The sequence below is a fragment of the Mesoplodon densirostris genome, chromosome 7 (assembly GCF_025265405.1).
Source record: "Mesoplodon densirostris isolate mMesDen1 chromosome 7, mMesDen1 primary haplotype, whole genome shotgun sequence".
NCBI classification, from domain to species: Eukaryota; Metazoa; Chordata; class Mammalia; order Artiodactyla; family Ziphiidae; genus Mesoplodon; species Mesoplodon densirostris.
In genome coordinates, this window is record NC_082667.1 from 5,819,877 (window position 1) to 5,840,632 (window position 20,756).

Genomic DNA, 20,756 nt, shown 5'->3' on the forward strand with positions numbered 1-20,756 from the left:
GAGAGGCCATCACTACAGACTCTATAGATGTTCAAGGAGAAGACGATGATGAACAACTCTGCCCACAGATTTGACAACCTGCCTGAAATGTGCCAATTTCCTGGAAGATACAGATGACCAAAACTGACGTAAGAAATGGCCATATAGCTATTAAATAAGTTGAACTCATAATCAGAAACCTATAGATTTGGGACTTCCCTGGTGGCGCAGTGGTTAAGAATTCGCCTGCCAATGCAGGGGACACGGGTTCGAGCCCTGGTCCGGGAAGATCCCACGTGCCACGGAGCAACTAAGCCTGTGCGCTGCAACTACTTAGCCTGCACTCAAGAGCTCTTGAGCCACAACTACTGAAGCCCGCGCACTAGAGCCCGTGCTCTGCAACAAGAGAAGCCACCACGATGAGAAGTGCACCACAATGAAGAGTAGCCCCCACTCACCGCAACTAGAGAAAGCCCACACGCAGCAACGAAGACCCAATGCAGCCAGAAATAATTAATTAATTTTAAAAAACTATAAATGTTACTAGCCTCCTTAGCCATGCATTCAAGGCTACATACACCCTCTTAAAAAAAAAAAAAACTATAAGTAAACTTCAGGTCCTGGTGAATATCATCAAATATTTAAGGAAGAAATAACAACAGCCCTACAGATCTGTAGAAAATAAAGGGAGAGGGGTCACTTCTCAACTCATTCGATGAGGCTAGCATGACCCTGACACCAAAACTAGACAAGGACGTTTCAAGAAAACTGCAGATCACCGCTTTTCATGAACATTACCCAAAAACCATTATCACAATACTGGGAAAAAGTAAATCCAACATACGTAAAAGGATAATATTTTATGACCAAGTGGCATTTATCCCTGGAATGCAAGGTTAACATCAACATTTGAAAAACCTAATAGTGTAATTCACCGTATTAGCAGAATAAAGGAGAAAAATCATACAATTATCTTAGTGAATGCAGGAAAAGCATTTGTTAGAATTCAGCACCTGTTCATGATAGAAAGTCTCAGCAAACTAGTAATAGAGGAGAACTTCCTCAACCAGGTAAAGGGCATATATACAGCTCTTGTACAGCTGCCGTGGTAATGGATGGTAAAGCACTGAATGCTCCTCCCACCTCTGCCCCAAATACAGTGCAAGGCAAGGGTGTTCGTGCTCACTTCTCCTCACAGGCTGCTGGGGTGCCTAGCCAGCATAGGAAGGCAAGAAAAAGAAAGAAAATGCAAAAGTACCAGAAAGGAAGAAGAAAAACTGCCTTCATTTTTATAGGTGACATGATCATGCATATGAAAAAATATAGAAGAATCAGTAGAAAAGCTATTTAAACTACTGAGTGAGTTTATCAGGGTCGTAGGCTACAAGGTCAATATGCAAAGCCCACTTGCATTTCTACGTGCTAGAAGCAACTGTAAATGAAAAAATTTTAATTGTGTTTACGATGGCGTAAAAAACTTGAAATACTTAGGGATAAAATTTTTCAAATATGTGCATGATCTGTACACTGACAACTATAAAACATTGCTAAAAAAAACCTAAATAAAGAGAGATACCACATCTATGGATTTAGAAGACCTAATCTTAAGATGTCCATTCTCCCCAAACTATCTGTCGTCTCCGTGACCCCAGCAAAATCCCCACAGGCTTTTGGTAGAAATTGACAAGCGGATTCTAAAACGTATGTGAAAATGCAAAGGCCCTGGAATAACTAAAACACTAAAACTAACTAGAACCACGTTGGAAGACTTAGGCTACCTGATTTCAAGACTTACTAAAGCACAATAATTAAGATCATGTGGTGTTGGTAGTAAGATAGACATAAATCAGATGGAACAGACTAGAGTTCCCAGAAATAGACTCCTACACATACAGGTAACTGGTATTCCACAGAAAGGCCAAGGTAATGCATTGTGGAAAGGATTAGATTTTCCAAAAATGATGTGGGAACAACTGAATAAGCCATATGGAAAAAAATAATGAACTTTAAACTTGCGCTCTACACAAAAATTGACTTGAAACAGATAATAGACCTAAATGTAAAAGCTAAAACGGGAGAGAAGCTTCGTAGCTGTGGCAAAGATTTCTTAGGTCACATAAAGCACTAACCCTCAAAGAAAAAAAATACAGTAAATTGGACTTAATCAAAATTTAAAACTTGTGTTATTTGAAAGACACCATTAAGAAAATGAAAAGCCCAGCCACAGACTGGGAGAAAATAAGGCAAATTTATATCTGACAAAGGACTTGTATTTAGAATATATAAAGAACGCATAACTCAGCAAGAAACCAAACAACCTACTTTATAAGTGGACAAAAGATTTGAACACTACACGGAAGGTAAACAAATGGCCAGTAAGCATCTTTTCATCTGCTTGATACAAAGTCATAAAGGAAATGCAAGTTAAAGCCCCAGTGAGATGCCTTGCACACCCATGACAATGGCTAGAACTTAAACTCACAATACCAAATGTTGGCAAGACTGTAGAGCAGCTGACCTTACATACATTGCTGGTGGGAATGTAAAAGGGTGAAACCAGTGTGAAAAACAGTTGGACAGCCTCTTATAAAGTCAAACATACACTTACCGGGACCTCCCTGGTGGCACAGTGGTTAAGAATCTGCCTGCCAACGCAGGGGACACGGGTTCGATCCCTGGTCCAGGAAGATTCCATGTGCTGCGGAGCAACTAAGCCCATGCACCACAGATGCTGAACCCACGTGCCACATCTACTGAAGCCCACACACCTAGAGCCCGTGCTCCGCAACAAGAGAAGCCACCGCAATGAGAAGCCCACGTACCGCAATGAAGAGTAGCCCCCGCTCGCTGCAACTAGAGGAAGCCCGTGCGCAGCAGCGAAGACCCAAAGCAGCCCCCAAAATAAATAAATAAATTTAAATCGACTATACTTCAATAAAATTAAAAGTTAAAAAGAAAACAAAACAGAAAAAAACGTACACTTAACCATATAACCCAGCAGTCCCTCTCTTTGGTATCGATCCAAGAGAAATGAAAGCCTATTTCCACGCCAAGACTTGTATTCAAGTGCTCACAGCAGCTTTATTTTCAGTAGCCCCAAGCTGGAAACAACCTACATGCCCATCGGCAGATGAATGGGTGAACACACTATGTTGGAGGTGTATCACGGAAAAGTACTCAGCCACGAACACGGCAGCGTGGATGCGTCTCAGACACAAGCCAAACACCAGAGGGGACGTAGCGGGTGATTACATTCCCGTGGAAGCTTTCTGTCGCGATCTGGTGGGCTTGACTGCAGAGACCCAGGAGGACTTCGAGGGTGATTGTGGTGTTCGTGGTGAGCTAGGTGTTTGCATTAGCGAACACCACACATTTTAAATGAGTTAAGTTTTGTGGTATATAAATTATACCTCAACGTTAATTTTCTTTGAAGTGACATTGTAATCTTGGCAGCAGTGCAGACTTTTCGATCTGGAGTGGTCCTTAAGAGACTGTGTTCTGCACACCAGTGGGCAGACAGGGGAAGGGACCCAGGGGCCCGGTGGCTGGCCAGGTTTTCTCACTTCCCTCCTGGTGTCCTTTTAGTAATCGTGCTGCAGCAAACAGGTGGCACCTACCATCTGTCTACACTTGCTAACGCCCCAGGGACCTTGGGATTTGACAGAGAAGCCTCTGTTGTGTGCGTCAGTCCGTGTCTGTAGCGTTCAAGGTGAATGAGTCGGTGAACCATGCTGCACCAGATACATAGAAGTCCCGTCTCCCGTCTGGAATGGCAGGGCCAGGGCGGCGCAGCTGATCAAGCGGGGGACGTTGAGGGTAAAGGGAACGCGGTGACTGGGGCTGCTGCTGGCAGGAGAGAACCGTCCTGAAAGCAGCGCGGCTCCTGGCTGGCCTGCAGCACACGGAGCTGCTCTGCTCTGTGCCGGGGGGCGGGCGGGACCCTTGGTGAGGCCCCTCTTCCTTCTGTCTCCTAGGAGTATGCCCAAGCCAGGTTCGATGCCTATTTCGACCAGAAGAGGAAGCTTGGGGTGTGACTGGGGAGGCCCGCCTGCGCTGCATCCCTGGACTGCGCGGGGGCGGCCGAGCCCGAGGGTCCCTCTGTGCCCCGACTACTGTACCTGCAGCAAGAAGCCTCGGACGTCTCGCTGCCGAACACGGATGTGTATGATATGAAAGACTGTATTAAAATTGAGGAACATTTATTTCATATCTTGTTTACGATTTCACTAGGACTCTGACATGAGATCAGGAAGCAGAATTATAGTACACTAGTGCAATAGTTCAACATCTCAGACCCCCTTAATCTAGAGAAGGCATTTTCTACTTCAGTCAGGTGGGGCGAACAGCAAGAGTAAGCCGTGTCACTGCAGGTGCCTTTTTGGTTAATGTTGATCTTTAAAGGATGTTAATGACCGCGCTGGTGAACAGCGCTGACCGGGCTTTCTGTAGGTAACGGGTGTGTAGGGCGGCGAGTGGGCAGCGACACTGCCGATGCCCCGCGGCCTGACCGCGGTCCTGGGAGACGCAGACCGCCCCCGAGGTGTGGGGTGCACAGAGGCGGGGGTGACTCTGGCTGCCCGCTGACGGCTACCTGTCATCCGGGTTTTCCTCTGCAGGTGAATCTCAGATGAATCTCACCCTAACTGGATGCAGCCCCGCCATGCCCTCTAACTGAAAGTGCTTTATTAACTCTGGCTCTGGGGCAGGCAGTGGGCCGTGGCCACAGAGGGCCAGCAGGCTGCACGGGGTGGGGACACGTGGGCACACATGCCCACCCTGGCCCCACCCACCCACCCACCCACCCAGTCCACTTTCCTGGCAGGGAGCGGGCTGCTTTGTCCCACACTCTGCAGCCTTTTCCCCTCCACCTCTGCTCAGCCTGGAGCTGGGCTCTTGTGACAGGGCCGGCTGCCCGCCCCCAGGCATGGCTGTGCCCCAGGGAAGCCTCCTGCCGCCCCGGTGCTGGGGCCTCGGTGGGCTGGGTGCGGGAGGGAAACCTTGCCCTCACTGCTCCCCGGCGTACCTCACGTGGTCGTTCTGGTGGGAAACCGCAGCCCGTACGTGGAGTATGGGGGCGGGGATAGAGTATAGCTGTGAAATCCGTATGTATTAAAAGTCCTTTGGGATAAATTCTTTTTTTTTTTCACTCTGAACTCTTATTTGAATTGTTTTTTGTGCATACATTCCTGCTACCACAAAGACTGTACTATACAAACAATAAAAAAGGTAAGAGTCCATCCTCTGCCGTCACTCTCAGATGCATCCCTAGTCTCGGGGAGGTCTCCGGTGCGTCCACCCGGCTCTGGAGGCAAAGCCCTTGGGCAGGAGGGAGGGGGCTGTCCAGGAGATAACTGAACGGCTGGGCCAGGGCAGGAGGGAGATTTCCACTGCCCGGCCTTCTAGACACCGAAAGTTTTAACCAGGTGAGTGTGTTATGATATCCAAGCAATAAGACTGAGTCCTAGGGACTTCCCTGGTGGCACAGTGGTTAAGAATCTGCCTGCCAATGCAGGGGACAGGGGTTTTGAGTCCTGTTCTGGGAAGATCCCACATGCCACAGAGCAGCTAAGCCCGTGTGCCACAACTGCTGAGCCTGTGCTCTAGAGCCCGCGAGCCACAACTCCTGAGCCCGCGTGCCACAACTACTGAAGCCTGCAAGCCTAGAGCCCGTGCTCCGCAACAAGAGAAGCCCCCGCAGTGAGAAGCCCACGCACGGCAACAAAGAGTAGCCCCAGCTCGCCGCAACTAGAGAAAGCCCACACGCAGCCCACTTTCATTCTCTGTATGTGGAATTCCTGGGATGCCCATCTGTTCATTAGACCTTACGCTCACTGGAGCAGGCCTGTCCCCAGTGCAGGTGACCCCCGTCCCTGTGTCTCCTGATGTGACCTCCACGCCCCAGGGGCGCCCCCTCCCGTGCCTTTGCGCATGCCGGTTCCACAGGAGCCAGCCCTCTCCAGCCAGGCTGCCAGCTGTCCACGCGTCAAAGCCAGGGCAGGGCCAGCTAGTGTCTCCCTGGGGTCACACCTGCCACCCACACCCGAAACACGCCACGTTCTCGGCGCTGGGGCCCTGCTTAGGGTTCCCCTCACCTGCCCCACCCTGCGAGTCTCTGTACAGCTCTCCTCCCCAGGAAGGTAGAGCTTGGAGTCCTGGGCTTGGGCCAGAGCTGGAGACGCACACCGCTCCCTCTGTTCCTAACCAGACACTGCTCTCAACGCTTCTTGGAGCCAAGTCTCTGCCAGGCATGTCATACCGCAGCCAGACAGCCCCTCGTACCCCAGCCCCTTATACCACCCCCCAGCGTCTGGGGGCCCTGAGCGGGGCAGCCCTGGGCTCTGGAGGGACAGGCTCCTCCCGGCAACTGGCCAGATAAGAGCCACGGTGACCGGGCCAGGTTGCAGGGCCCGGCCTTCTGGCTCGCCGCACCCAGGACGTCTCTGCTTTCAAGGCAGCCTTTGTTCCCAGGGCCTCCAGCCGGAAGAACCACTTGGCAGCTCCTCAGCAGGAGAAAACGAGGCCTCTGAGAAGCACTGGCTCTGCCACCCAGCTGGTGGTGGGACCCAGACCAGAGAGGCCCGAGGATGCCACCTCCCTCCCACCAGCGGAAGGATGGCCTGGGAGCAGGACTGCCCACCAGGGAGGGATGGGGGAAGACTGGCCTCTGGGGAGGCAGGGCCTGGAGTCCGGGTCTGCCCTTTTCTGACCTTCGGAGCCCTGGGCAATTCTCAGGGTGCCCTGGAGGAGGCTCTGCCCTTGTCTTCGGGAAGGTGGCCTTGGGTGTGACACCACTGTCCCATGTGGCGTGCCGGGTCCGGCTCGGGTGTCCAGGCTGCTCTCTGCTGCAGAGCATCTTGGGTGCCGGGGGCCAGCGCCAGCACAGGGACGTGAGAATATTGGCCGATTGGTGCCAGGCACCACCCTCCATACCCAGGGTAGCCCAGACATCATCGTACAGCCAGTTTGCATATCCCCAAGGATGGGGAACTCACTCCCCCTGGCCCAGCCTGGGAGGACCATCTTTCTGAGCTAGAATGTACTGGAAACAGCCCTCCCTGGGCCTAGTTCTGGCCCCCTTCACCCCAAGAGTCTGGGATCATTGCAGATGTGCTCGTGGGTCCTCTCCTGACATCCTGAGGCCCCAGATCGTAGACCAGTGGCTCCCACTTCCCCCCACCCCACGCCAACTTCAGCTGCAGAGACAGACATAAGGGAGACGGGCACAGAGGCTGGCATGGTGTCCATCCAACCAAAAGGCTCCCAGGGGCAGGACCAGCCCACGCCAGAGCCCAGGCTCCTCCACACCCAGCCGCCCCGGCCCCTGCCTCCCAGACAAGACCAAGACGCAGGTCCTGGGCCTTCCCCTTTATTTCTTCCCTGCTCAGCAAGGCAAGGGCAGGGCTGTGGGCACTATTCGCCCTCCACGGCGAAGGTGAAGGGGCTCAGCTTGTAGCCAGTACCCGAGTAGAACTTGTTCTGGAACTCCACCCTGGGGTGAGAAGGGAGAGCTGGTGAGGGGACGCCCCCCCCGCCCCCCCACCCCGTGCTGCCCACACCAGCCGGGCGGCCACTCACCAGTGCAGCCGCAGCGCGTGCAGGAAGGCCGAGAGGCCCTCCATCACCAGCAGGATGGCTACGGTCATCACGGCGAAGGCGGCGAAGACGGGGACCAGCACCACAGCCGCCACACCCATCTCGCCGCCCAGGCTGAGGCCGGCTCGCATCACCATGGCCCACAGGACCTGCGACAGCTCTGCAGGTGGAGGAGGGAACCGTGGGGACCACCAAGGAAGCCACGCCGGGAAGCCACTTCGGCGTCCCGAAGCCCACCCTCCCCGTGGGCCAGCGGGGGACCTCCTCCGACGTCCCCCCTTTACAGACAGGGATACTAAGAAGTGACCAGAGGAGGCCATCCATCCCGCAGCCGGGTGTGGGAAGGAGCCGGGACTCACGGGCGTGGGCCAGGCTCAGGGCCCAGAGGCGCAGGTAGGAGGCTGTGTTGGAGATGCAGCCCAGGCAGAACTCGATGGTGTGGATGGCTTGGTGCATGAACACCTCGGACAGGACAAACTGGGGGGACAGGCGGCAGTGAGGGGCGAGCGGGGCCGGCAGCCATCCCCCACTCAGGAAGGCACCATACCCACCTCGGCCTCCGCCTGGTCCCCTGGGCATCCTGCCTTCTCCTCATCAGAGCCCTGGCTGGCCAGGGACGTGTCATGCAGGTCCAGAAGCCTGGCCGTGTCCTTATCCTAGAGGTGGGGCAGCGGCATCAGACCCCCAGCCCCAGATGAGGCTCACGTCCCAGACAGGACCCCACCCCCAGGCTCCCCTGCCTCTACCGGCTGTTGCCTCCTCCGAGACTGGCAGCGGCGGTGCTCCCAGTGCAGGAACAAGGGCGTGCCGAGCAGCAGGATGGGCACCATGACCAGGGCCAGGACCACCAGCGTGGGCTGCACCACCTCCTGCGGGGGAGGGGGCGACGGTCAGGGCGCCCCTGCGAGCCACCAGCCAGCTCGAGCCACGCGATTCCACAGGGGCCCAGGGAGCCCGCAGCCCACTCCAGCCCAGGGCCCCTCGCTAGGCAGGGACGTCGCCCCGTGTGGAGTTCCTCTGGGCATAGAAGCCACCACCCCTGCTGGGAGCTCCCAGGGAGGCCCCTCGACCTCCCTGTCTCACAGCCTCAGGCCTGCATCCAACTTCTTGGACGAGGATCCTGCAGCTGAGAGGCCCAGCCACCAGGGCGCCCCACACCCCGCCCTGCCCCAGCCTACCTGCCCGGAGAAGAGCGGCCGGTTGGTGGGGCTGCTGGAGAAGAGGAACATGTTGATGAAGTGGATGAGGATGCTGGGGGCCGAAGCAGCGCCGGCAGCCGTGACGTGCAGCCACTTGTAGGCGACCAAGAAGACGAGGTAGCCGAACAGCCCCAGCAGGAAGACCAGCTCGGGGAGGGTCTCCAGCAGCAGCCGGTGCCACTGGCCGAAGTGCCTGGGGCAGGAGGGGAGCCGGGTCACCAGGTCACCCTGGCCCTGCCCGGCCCCCCACTCCAAGGCCCCCGGTCCTCACATGTGGTTGAAGACTCCCAGGACCACCCCAAAGGTCATGTGGGTGACCCCCAGGATGACGGACATCTTCATCTTGAAGGAGTTGAGGAAGCTCAGGTGGTTGACAGCCAGGCTCCAGACCTGCGGTGGCGGGAGGGATGGGTGCCGTCAAGGGGCCTCTCCACCCGAGTCACTCCCATCGGCCTGTTTGCCCCTCCAGGGCCTCCGCACAACCCGTCACCTGCCCGACGAGGGGCAGCAGAGGGGAACAGTTAAGAGCACAGACTGGGCCGGGCAGCCTGGGCCCCAACCCCAGTTCTTCCTAGCTGGGTGACCTTGGGCATATAACCTCAGCTTCCTCACCTGTAAAATGGGGACGGTACTGACGTGCTCCCATGGAGCTGTCACGAGGACTAGACATAAAATCAATTCAACAAGGGCTCAGAACGGTGCCTGCCTGGCACAGAGGGGACTACAGAGCGCTGCCCTTATTAGGACTCGCTTCTCTGCTTTTCAAGTGGCTGCAATGCAGGCCCCCCTGCCAGGCAGGCCCTAGTCTAGGGGGGCTCCTGCCTCCTGCACCCGGAACCGGGCCTGGTGCTCGGGAGGGGCTGGGCGAGCGGTGAGCCCCGGACCCGCCCTCCCGCCTGCCACCACCTCCGACAGGCGGCCGGGACTCACCGGGTCGATGCCGAAGGGGTATGGTCCCAGGAAGACGCCGGTGACGTTGGGGTCCAGGGAGAGCAGCGGCTGCTGCGCCAGGAAGGCGTCACTGTGACAAGAGCAGGCGGGCTGGTCAGGGGCCTGGGGGCCTTGGGGCTGCGGGGAGGGTGCGGCCAGGCCTCACCTCCAGCCCGACTGATTGGCCATGGCCGCCACGCTCCAGCCAGAGGGGAAGACGGCCGTGGCGCAGCTGAAGCACTCGTTGTAGATGAAGCCGGTATAGACGGAGAACAGGCCCATGAGCAGGAGCAGGTAGCGGCCCCCAAAGAAGGTCCTCCAGATCTGGGGGTGCAGGCACGGTGAGAGCCGGCCTGGGTCCCGTGCTGTGCCCGGACCCCCCCCTCCCCCTCCCCCCGTACCACCCACCCCGTCACCCCTCACCTCGTTCTGCGCCGTCTTCACGGCTGGCCGGTTCTCGGCCAGCACCATGGCCAGGGCGAAGAGAAACATGAGCAGCCCGTGGCCCACGTCACCGAACATGACGGCGAAGAGAAAGGGGAAGGTGATGATGGTGTAGGGTGCTGCAGGCAGAGGGGCCACACGGTCAGCCAGGACCCCCATCCCTGTACAGGATGCCACAGAGGCTCCCCAAGCCAGGCTCCGGGGCCCCAGGAGACATGAAGGTGGTGTAGCCAGGCAGGGATGCCACACCGCCTGCCTGCACTCAAGATCCAGGCACTTACTAGCTGTGCAACCTTGGGCTAGTGTCTTAACCTCTCTGAACCTCCACTGCCCCATCTGCAAAATGGAGATAAAAATACCACCATTTTATAGGGCTGTTATAAATGAGTTTATCCATGGACAGTAACTGGGAGCCCATAAATGCTCAATATAACGTTAGCAGTTCTAGCTATTATTATTTACGAGAAGAGCTTAAAGCAGAAGCACAGAGAGCCAGCCCAGTGGTAGTCCTGGCTGGCACACGGCAAGTTCCAGAAGGCCGAGTTGGTCACTTAACCTCTGGGGCCTCAGCTTCCCTTTAGTAAAATGGGGAAATTTTCTCGTAAGTGTTAGGATTCTAATGCACATCCCAGTTATGGGTTGAATTGTGTCCCCCACCCCAACAAAAGATATGTTGGAGTCCTAACCCCCAGTACCTTAGACAGTGACCTTATTTGGAGATACAACCTTTATAGATATAACCCAGTGAAAATGAGGTCATTAGGGTGGGTCCTAATCAAATATAACTGGTGTCCCTATAAAAAGGGGGAAATTTAGACCTTAGACACATACACTGGGAGAAGGCCACACGAACATGAAGACAGCTGTCTGCAAGCCAAGGAGAGAGGCCTGAACACATTCTCCCTCACAGCTCAGAAGGAACCAGCCCTGCCGACGACACCTTGATCTCAGACTTCCAGCCTCCAGAACTGAGTGACAATAAATACCTATCGTTTAAGCTGCCCCATCTGTGATGCTTTGTTACAGCAGCCCTGGCAAACGAACACCTCCGCAAAGCTATTGCTTTGAGAGCTGGTGGCCTATTACCAACCGTGGATATCTGGTGATCAGGCCTGCTCTAACCGGACTGGCATCCGCTAACGCAGAGGGACCATGGGCAGGTGAAATGGGCTGGGGGCCCCATGTCAAGCTCCCAGACGCTGGTCCTGCAGGGTCAGCAGGCCCCAGAGGACCACGTGACCCTGGTCTCAGTCCACACGGCTGATTCCATCCTCATGTGCTGCCTGTACCGCCCCGGGGACCCCAAACCCTGCCTCTCGCCCGCTGGATGAGGCAGGACCCTTCCCTGGCCTCCCATAAGGGACCTCATCACGGTTCACCCTCACACCCATTCTTTGGGCTGACACAGAGATGCACTGCAGCCCCTACCCAGTGACACGGGGGACGCTGGGCCACTGGCCACACCACAGCCAGCCTGCTGCAGGGAGGGTGGTGTCTGGAGGGAGAGGAACTGGGCGGATGACAGGCCAGGTCCCACAGGCCTCAGGAAGGAGGAGGGGGCCAGGAAGGGAGGAAAGCCAGTGCCTGCTGCCCTCGGGACGGGCACTGGCAAACGGGAGGGGGCTGCCACCACCCAGCTCCAGCCTGTTGGAGGTGGGCCATGTCGCCAAATCTCTCACTTTTCGCCAGTCTTGAGAAAATGCAGACTTCTGCGAAAACTCCCACTTTAAACCCTGGCACCCGCAGCAGACACGGAGGCTCTGCCCACGCGGCCGCAGCTCCCTTGGCAGCTCTGTGCAACCCTCTGCCCAGTGGGCCACTTACAGAGCAGCAGCTTCGCCAGGCCAGTGAGCACCCAGGTGGACGTGCCTGGAGCTGACGGCCTCACTGCCCACCCGCCAGGGCTGGCAGACGACTGAGGGCGCTGGGTTTGAAAGCCCCGCTCATCAGCCTTGAGGTGGACACACCATAGTGTCCTTCGTGCTCTAGAGCTCCCTGCAGGCCCAGGCTGAGGCTGGACTTCACCTGAGACCGGCCCTACTCAGCTCTCCCCTTCCTGCCTGCTTCCCCGTCCCGAGGTCCCTTACTGGTTTCTCCCAGGAACACCTCTCTTAATAGGCCACTTGCATCAGAGACCCCATCTCAGGGTCTGCTTCTGGGAGGACCTGACCTGGGGCTGCACCCAGTTCAAACCTTTCAACGTGGGCAGACAACGTGGCCAAGCAAAACACATCCGCAGACGGATGCTGGCCTCGCGGACCGCTGGTTTGCAACCACTGGTGATCATTAATCTTCCCAACACCACTCAGCTATGTACCATTATCCCCATTTTATAGATGAGGAAACTGAGGCTCAGAGAAGCTAAGAAACTCATCGAAGTGAGTAGGACCTCCAACCTGGGCCATTCCTACCGCAAAGCTGCTATTCTTTGCACAACTCTGCTGGTTCCCATTAGCTTAACAGCAGGGCAGTGGGGGTGTTTGTGGGGGATAAATGTGAAGCGCCTCCACTGGACCCCCAAGAGCATGACCGGTAGTGCGCCTCTCATCTCAGGAGGGTGGGACAGGCCCAGGTGGGGACGCAGCCCTCCCAGGCTTCCACCCAGGGCAGCAGCTGAGCCTCCCGAAGGCCGGGGCTGTGGGATGTGACGGCTCTCACCGGGGTTGACCTCCTGGTAGCGGCCCACGCCGTAGGCGTCCACGATGCCCTGGAAGCTGGCCGTGAAGCGGTTGGTACGGATGAGTGTGGGGGGCATGTCCCGGCAGGGGATGCGGTGAACCACGGCACTCACACCCGCCTCGCTCTAGGGCACCCGGCAGGCAGGCAGACAGACAGACAATACTGATGACAGGAGCCTTCAGGGACCCTCAGACCCTCCAGCCATGGCCAGCTAGAGATGGAGAGCACTGTGGGGACTTGCTGGGTGGGAGCCAGGGGACCCAGGGCAGCCCCTCCTCTCCTTGTGAAATAGCATGACCAGCCCCACCTGCCCCAGTTCAGGGGGATTCAGGGAGGGCCAGAGATTGGCCCAGAAGTCACTTGGGAGACAGAAGCGTGCTTCTTCCCATCCAGGTGGCCCAGGAGAGGGAGCCCCATTGCCACAGGTGAGCACCTACCACGGCGACCCCTGGAAGCAGGGTCAGCAACCCCATTTCACAGATGAGCCCAAGGCTCACTCCAGTAGGCCCAAGGTCACAGGGCCAGTACCTGCAGAGCCTGGATTTGAACCCGGTTTCTAACTTAACACCCAGTGCAGCTTCCAGGGTGTGACGGCCCATCCCAGGGCCTCTGGGAAGTCAGGGCAGGGAGAGGAGGGCTTGCTGGGCCAGGGCCATCACGGTGGACTCCCTGGAGGAGGATGAGCCCCGGCAAAGGTACGGCGCTGATGGCACCAGGAATGGGAGATGTGTTGTGTGGAGGAAACCAGCCCCTGCCTGGCAGCAGGGGAGGGCGGGAGACCCCCCCGATGCTCACCGAGCTGCCCTGCAGCGCCTGCTGCACTGTGGGCAGGTCGTGCGTGGCACACCAGGCCTCGGCGATGAGGCACTTGTGCGTGGTGCTCACGCTGCACTGGTTGAGGGCCAGGTACACGGCCTTCATCTTGCGGATCTGCACCTGCCAGGGCGGCAACAGTCTCTGCACCCGGCCCAGCACCTGGCTCAGGAAGCGCTCCGTCTCACCCAGGACCTGTGGCCAGAGCAGACTGGTCAGGAGTCGGGGGAGGAGTGGGGTGGGAGTGGGGGCGGGGAGGGGGAGGGGTGTCAGGAGGGTAGGGGTGGGGGGAGGCAGGGGTCCAGCCAGGCCACGGGCGCCCACCTCCTGCAGCTCTTGGCTCTGCTGATGCAGCTGCTGCAGGGCTGCGCGGCGGGCCCCCTCCTGCTCCTCAAATGGGAAGACGTGGCAGTGGAAGCTGGCAGGGAGGAGGGGGGAGGTGAGGTGGGCACAGGGTCCAGGGCTTGCAGAGGCTGAGTCTAAAGGGAGCCCACAGGGCAGTGTGGCAAACAGAGCGGGCTCAGTGGAGGTGACACGCAGGGGCCCGGGCACGAGGGCAGCGGGTGGCCAGCCCCCCACCCAATGGGGGCTCACCAGTCAGTGATCTTGCGGATCTTCTGCCCGATCTGCTCGCCCCAGTAGGAGATGAGGAAGGTCATCCACGTCTCAGGCTCACCCTGCCGGAGCGGGGCGCAGATCACCCTGCAGTCCCGGCTCCACCCAGCACGCACCCCAGCCTGTGTGCGCCCGGCCTGCTCACCGTCACGGGATCCTCCAGCTGCTGCTCCATGTCCCTGAAGCTGGCGATGAGGAAGCCGCGGCAGGCCCTCCAGAGCAGGCGCTCCAGGGCGGCGGCCTTGTGGGGCTCCACGGCACCTGCCACGAAGCTGCAGGGACGGGCGGGGCTGGGCAGGGGCTGCTCCGGCCTCCCCCCGCCTCACCCAGGCCAGGCACACCACCCCCGTCCACACAGAGGAGGCAGGAGCCCACCAGGCAGGGCCAGAAGAGACCCCCAGGGGCAAAGGGAAGTCCAGGCCTGAGGGCGGCTACAGGAGGGCCCTGGACAAGAAGTCCGAGCTGGCCTGCCTCACCCCTGCACCAACCGGAAAGAGAGCGGAGCCGCCCCTCACTTACTTGACCCTCAGGTCCTGGTGCGGCCCCCCGGGGGACTGGAGCAGGGGTCTTCTTTCCAGGGGCCCATCTGTGTGGCTGGCTGCCAGCTAGCAACCGAGAGGCACCATGAGTCCCGGCCCAGGTGGGGCCTAGGGCCCCCACCCCTCCCCGTGCCCTGCCCGGGCCGGAGCTGACCGGGAGGCCCTGGCCCTGGCCCTGGCCCTGGCTCTGGCCCAGTACAGCCGAGTGGAGCTGCAGCTGGTGGAGCTGGGCCCGCAGAGCCTGCTGGTTGCCCCGCACGTCCCGGAGCTCCTGTGCTAGGCGATCCGTCTCCTCCTGGATACGCAGAAGGTCGCGGGGCAGGGGCGCCAGCAGCGCCCCCTCAGGCAGAGGCAGCGTCAGCCCAGCCCGCCGTACCTCCTCCTGCAGGAAGGCTGGGTGCAGAGGGACAGGTGTCAGGGGCGCCGGCTCAGGGGCCACCACCAGCCAATGGCCACTATTAGCCAAGGGATGGCTAACATCTAGGGAATTCCAACTGCCACCCCAAACTCCGCTGGCCACCAGCTAACTGATTCACTGAGTCTGAGACCCCGGAAAAACCTCAGGCTAAACCTCCATCCCTGCAGGTCTGCTCCGCCTCCCCCCGCCCTGGGGCTCTTCTGGGCTGCTCTCCGTCCCCAGCCCCTGGCCTGGGTCCCATAGCGGTCTTCCGGCAGGTGGCCCTAGCACTGCAGGGGGATGAGAGCTTGCATGGAGGCCCACAGGGTACCTGCTTGACGACTTAAAACCTAACAATCTAACCGTTAAACAGACATGCTCTATCTGCCCACCTTGCAGGACCCTCCTAAGAGGGGTTTCCAGGATAGAACCCAGGGCAGGGGTCCCTCTTGCCCAGGTCCAACGAGCTGCTCCTTGGGGGCACCCGACCCAGGATCCTGGCCTCTGCCCATCCCAGTCCATCTGCAGCAGAGAGAGCTCTGTCCACGCTTCTCTCCTGCTTAGGAACCTATGGGTGGCTCCTGGCGTCCAGAGGATGAAGTCCCGAGCCCTCATTCGGTATTCAAGGCCTCTTCCAAGCCGGGCCTGGCCTGGACCCTCTGCTCAGCTCACCCAAGAACACCCCAAAGATCCCAGGTGCCCTGTCCTGGCTCTGCAGGGCCTGGTCCGGACCTCCCTTCTTTGCCATCCGCCTGGGCAACTCGGACTCTTCCTTTCAGATCGAGCTTGACTGGTGCCTCCTCCAGGAAGTGTGCCTGGGGTGTGGGCCCAGGGCCAACTCACCAAAGGTCTTCTCCAGCTCTTCACAGCGACGAATATCTACCACGAAACGTCTCTGGAAGGCACTCACTGAGGCGTTGAGCTGTGGTTGCCAAACGGAGGGGTCAGTTTTCCAGGCAGAGGGCCCAGGAGGTCCCCCCACCAGGGCCCAGGCCTGGCTCTCCTCAGGCCATAGCTACCTCCCCCAGAAAGGTGCTGAGTACACTGTGACCCTCCAGATGCCCAGCTGAAGACACACCAGACCCCATGTGTCCTGGGAAGGGTGAGGCAGGGCCCAGGAGGCCTGGCTGAACCCAGGCTGGGGCAGGGTGGTCTCAGTTACGAGTAAAGCCGGCCTGAGAGCAAAGTATCTATGGCAGAGGTTGCCGGGATTCAAGCAGGGCCGGGGGTCCGTCTGGGGGAGATGGTCCACCGTATGAGACACCCAAGGACGAGGCCTCCCCCCACGCCCACCCCGGCCCCACTCACGTCTCTGAACTCCACAAGGCCCAGCTCCCCAAGCTGGCTCACGCAGGCGTAGGCAGCAGCTGTGGGCAGGAAGAGCTGGACGAGCACCACCTCCTCACTCCGGAACATGGAGCCCATGGTCCTGCGGGGCCGGCAGGGGTGGGAGCTCAGGCGGGAGGGGTCCCAGGCAGTTCCCCACCAGGTGTGAATTCTGGGTTCACATGATCCTGCAAGGTACCGCTACCACCCCTATCTGACAGATGGGGAGACTGAGGCCCGGGATGGCTCAGTGGGGTGCTGAGGTCACACAGGAAGTAAGCGGCGCAGCTGACCTCACAGCCGGACCCACAGTCCAATGTCAAGCTCCTTCCCAGCTGGCTCTGCCCCGTCTGAGACCCCTGCCCCCACCCCTAGTGGCTCCTGGGGACACTGGCTCTTCTCACCCTTGGCCCCTGCTCCTGCTGTCCCCTCTCTGTGACCTGCCCTCACCCGAGATCCTACACATCCTCGGGGCCCCAGGCCAAGGGCCACCTCCAGCGCCGGCCACCTGACTGCCCTCGCCTTTCCACCCTGGGGAGCATCCTTGACAGGAACAGCAGGGCTGAGGTGCTCCCCATCCCCACAGGCAGCCAGGGCCCTCCTCCCTCCCTGCGGGTCTGTGGGCGCTGAGGGGTGGGGGCCTCCTCTGGGACTCGGGAAGGGTAGAGAGGACAGGCAGGGGGCGCTGAGGAAGCGAGACCTTCCCCTGAGGCCCAGGCTGCCTGGCAGCAGCCTAGCCGGTAGGGGCCGAGGGAGGAGCCCTCCAGGTGTCGAAACCAACAAAAGTGAAACTGTGGAAACTGAAATGGGCAGGAAGGGCCTGGCCGGGCCTTTGCTCAAACGCCGCTGGCAGGGCAGGGGGAGGGCCAGGGTGGCCTCCCTGGGCCCTGTAGACGCCCAGCCCACAAGCCAGGGCTCCATGGCCACTGCCCTTGGGGCCCAGGGCCGGCCCCTGCCCGTCTGTGGGACTCAGTTTCCTTAGCTCTCAAATTGAGCGGGGGAGGGGAGGGGACAGGAACAGGCCAGAGCCCCGCTGAGAGGGTGAACATCTGACACCCCACCTGCTGTCTGGGCTGGGGCCTGCCTAGTTGGCCACTTCCTCTCCTGGGTCTGGTTTACTTAAATGTAAATAGGAAAAGCAGCCCCTTCCCCAGCCCCGGGGAGAATAGAAGAGAGAATGCGGAGAGACAGCTGCGGGCTGTGGAAGCACCAGGCCCTGAACAGGGAAGGGTGGGCAAGAGGGCCAGGGACCAAGGCTCTGAGCCCTACCAAGCTGTGATTAACTGTGTGTTCTCTGGGGAGTCTCTCACCCTCTCTGGGCCTCCACTTCCTCTTTGGGTGAATGGGACTTGGCCGCCCTGCCAGAGACAGGACCTAGGTGGGGAGATAAAAATAACAAGGGCCCCGTGTAACTTCCTCACCCACAATACCTCATTTAAATCTAACAGCAATCCTTGGGGGAGGGGGCATTGTAGCCCTGTTTTATAGACGGGTCGGCAGGTGACCGAGCCAGGCAGGAGCCAGGCCCTGGGGCTGCAGGTTTGGAAGTCCCAGCCCACAGTATGCACTCAGGGGAGGGCTGTTCTCTGCCCCAGGTACCCCAAAAGGCTGGGCTGGCCAAACGGGGTTTGTAGGGAGCTAGGTCTGGGGACCCAGGCAGGGCAGCAGCCCTGGGGCCTGGGCACATCCCTTGGATGGGACAAGCCGTGGTGAGCACAGGGGTGCAGAGACCTGGGCAGATCCCTTCCCTGGCATTTCAGGCCTCCACTGTCTCATCCCCTCCCCATCATCCTCCCTGGCCCCTTCCTGAGCCAGGGGCCACCCCAGCGACATTTACAGAACAAATGAAGGTGCCTCCGTCCTTCAGGGTCCAGACTCTAGTCACTCTGTGCCCCTCTCCTCCTGCTCCCTTGGGAGGCTGGAGGCTTAAGGCCAACTCCTCCAGAAAACCACCAGATCTCTCCTCTGAGCCCCTGGCCCGCCACGATGAGCTGGGCTGGAGGTGAGGGTCTGCGTGCGCTCTCTTGTAGCTCCGCCTCTTCCTAGTTGGGTGGGCCGCAGTTTCCTCATCTGTAGAATGGGTCCCTCCCTGCCAGGAAGATGCAGCAGAGAAAGCTCTGAGCACCACCTGGCCCGGCACAGCTGAGCTCAATACTACTTGCTTGTTACAGGCTGTTAACACCCCCATTCTCCGCTTCTTTCTCCTCTCAGTCGCCTCTGTGGCCCCCAGCAACGGCTGACACCCGCGGGCCGGACGACTGAGCTGCCTCTACTGACCCAGCTGGGTGGGGCCCCACGACCCCCCCCACCTTCCCGGGGCAGTGGGAAGCGAGGGTGGCAGGCAGAACTGGGGGCTCTGCAGCCCCCGGCTGAGGCACTTACCCCCGGGTCGGCCGCAGCTGCTCGGCTCTGCTCTGCTCTGCGCAGCTCTGCACTCCCAGCTCTGCGATCCCGCCGCGGCGCCCACGCAACTCACTTTCCGCGGCGGGCGGGGCAGGGAGGGGCGGGGCCAGGGAAGCTCCGCCCCTGGCCCGCCCCAAACCTCAACCCGGAGTCCTGGGAGCTGGAGCACGGGTGGGAGGCAGGCCCTGGGCTGGGATTGCCTGGCGGCCTCACTTCCTCGCTCCAGGCTGGGAGACCATTCGGAGCTGTGGGTCGCCTAATCCGGGCGAGGAAGCCCGGAGACGGGAGTAGACACTGACCAGCGCCAACCGCGCACATCTACGTGGCCGGGATGTGGGGAGATGCCCAGCCTAGGCCCAGCTCCGGGGCTACAGGGTGGGATCTCCACCATCTAGAGGGCTCACTGGGCTGATAAGACCCCAATACGCTCAGGCCTGGGGCCCAAGACCTACGTGTCCCCACCTCTAGGACCCCCTCCCCCTTGCGTGAGGCCGCAGTTACACAGGTCCTTATAGCTTCCTGCTTCTGACCATCACCTTGGACTCCAGGACCAGTGGTCTGGGCAGGCGGCTGCCCTTCTCTGGGCCTCTTTCCTCAATGGCAGCAGGACACCAAGGGCCAGGGCCTGGTGCCCGCACCCAGCAGGCACTGGGCAATGCTCTGCCCTGGCTGTCCCTCCTCCTGTGGCTGGATGTGTCCCCATGACCTTGCTGCTACTGAGTTCCGTGCAGTTTGTCCTATCGCGGCACCCACAACCTGGGGCTCACGACTGTCCAGCTGCCTGCACTTTGGACAGGCCAAGCCTGCACCCGCTGGGGCCCCTCAGCTCTGGTGATTCTTGAACCCCGACAGGGCAAGGGCCTGTGAGAGGTGGGGGGAGGGTGGGCAAACGGAGCCCCCGAGCTGGGCGCTGGCAACTGAGTCACAGCCAAGGCTAGTGTCTTCAGCAAAGTGGGAGACACTTTCTGGGGCACGGAGGGGCTACTTTCAAGGAATAACCTCAACACAACCAAACTGAGTACCAGTGGGGGCCTCGGATCAATACTTCCTGTTCAGGGCAAACTGGAACTCCATAATGTTACAAAATGGCGTTAGAGCTGCACTCTGACCCAGCAGTAAGGGAGAGAATCAAGTCAGGAGCTGGATAGACTCAACCATTTTATTTAGTTATTTATTTTGGCTGTGCTGCATGGCATGTGCAATCTTAGTTCCCCAACCAGGGATCGAACCCACAGCCCCTGCACTGGAAGTGTGGAGTCTTAACCACTGGACCGCCAGGGAAGTCCCTAGACTCATCCACTTTAAATGAAAGTATTCTATTTACCTGCGTACAGATAGAGGCTCCATGTCAAGCATCTAGTGCTGGTTATGTGTGGGAAAAGCAAAATTAGAGGCAATTTAGGATTTTCAAGCCTGCCTTTTACAACCGGCCTTGTTTTTGGAGAGCTCCTGCCCCCAGCAGACAGCAGGACTAGCGGTGCTGGACTCGTGGACACTCCCCGGGCTCGTCTTCCTTCCTGGTCCTGCATTTCTCACCTCTGTGCCATTTTGTGGGTTCAAAGGGCCCCAAAACCTTGGCCAGTGGTGGGGCCCACACAAGTCCTGGGCCACTTCTGCATCAGGAGATGGCCCATCCTGGCCTGGTAAGTAGGTCCAGGTGTCAGCAGGGGATCTGAGAAGAGGGGCTCCCTGGTAATGAGCTGGATAATCTGGGTTTCTTTGCTGCAGGCCTTCTCAGAGCCTTGAACATGCTATCATGCAGTGCCTTCCCAGAGGGGAGGGGCACTTGGGGCATTTCCCACACTTACGGGTCCACAGAACACCCTTCCAAGAAGCATC

At 59.0% G+C, this 20,756-nt stretch overlaps 2 protein-coding genes across 3 annotated transcripts in view; one reads left to right on the forward strand and one right to left on the reverse strand.

The window, feature by feature from the left end:
• CHKA (choline kinase alpha) overlaps positions 1-5,216 on the forward strand; it is a 61,489-nt gene extending 56,273 nt beyond the window's left edge. For both annotated transcript variants that reach the window (XM_060105449.1, XM_060105450.1), the window contains one exon: positions 3,954-5,216. In XM_060105449.1, the coding sequence (XP_059961432.1) occupies positions 3,954-4,013 (60 nt within the window). In that variant the 3' untranslated portion in view covers positions 4,014-5,216. The remainder of the gene's footprint in view (positions 1-3,953) is intronic.
• A 2,122-nt stretch (positions 5,217-7,338) lies between these two features.
• Positions 7,339-18,984, reverse strand: TCIRG1 (T cell immune regulator 1, ATPase H+ transporting V0 subunit a3). The gene is made up of 21 exons (XM_060105448.1): positions 18,897-18,984; positions 17,825-17,888; positions 16,497-16,617; positions 16,032-16,110; positions 14,946-15,184; positions 14,772-14,857; positions 14,398-14,524; positions 14,232-14,314; positions 13,962-14,055; positions 13,620-13,832; positions 12,804-12,948; positions 10,125-10,264; positions 9,868-10,025; positions 9,702-9,792; positions 9,043-9,161; positions 8,751-8,964; positions 8,319-8,441; positions 8,124-8,228; positions 7,932-8,049; positions 7,555-7,732; positions 7,339-7,468 (listed from the first exon to the last, which is right to left on the reverse strand). Exons 3-21 carry the CDS (start codon positions 16,611-16,613, stop codon positions 7,390-7,392), a joined length of 2,508 nt encoding a protein of 835 aa, XP_059961431.1. The 5' UTR covers positions 16,614-16,617; positions 17,825-17,888; positions 18,897-18,984; the 3' UTR covers positions 7,339-7,389.
• Positions 18,985-20,756: the final 1,772 nt, after the last annotated feature.

Coding starts and splice junctions, on each gene's coding strand:
- TCIRG1 (XM_060105448.1), bottom strand. CDS start 16,613: ATGGGCTCCATGTTCCGGAGTGAGGAGGTGGTGCTCGTCCAGCTCTTC. Junction 8,229..8,318: donor CTCGGAGGAGGCAACAGCCG/GTAGAGGCAGGG, acceptor CCCCACCTCTAG/GATAAGGACACGGCCAGGCT. Junction 7,469..7,554: donor CACGCGCTGCGGCTGCACTG/GTGAGTGGCCGC, acceptor TTCTCACCCCAG/GGTGGAGTTCCAGAACAAGT.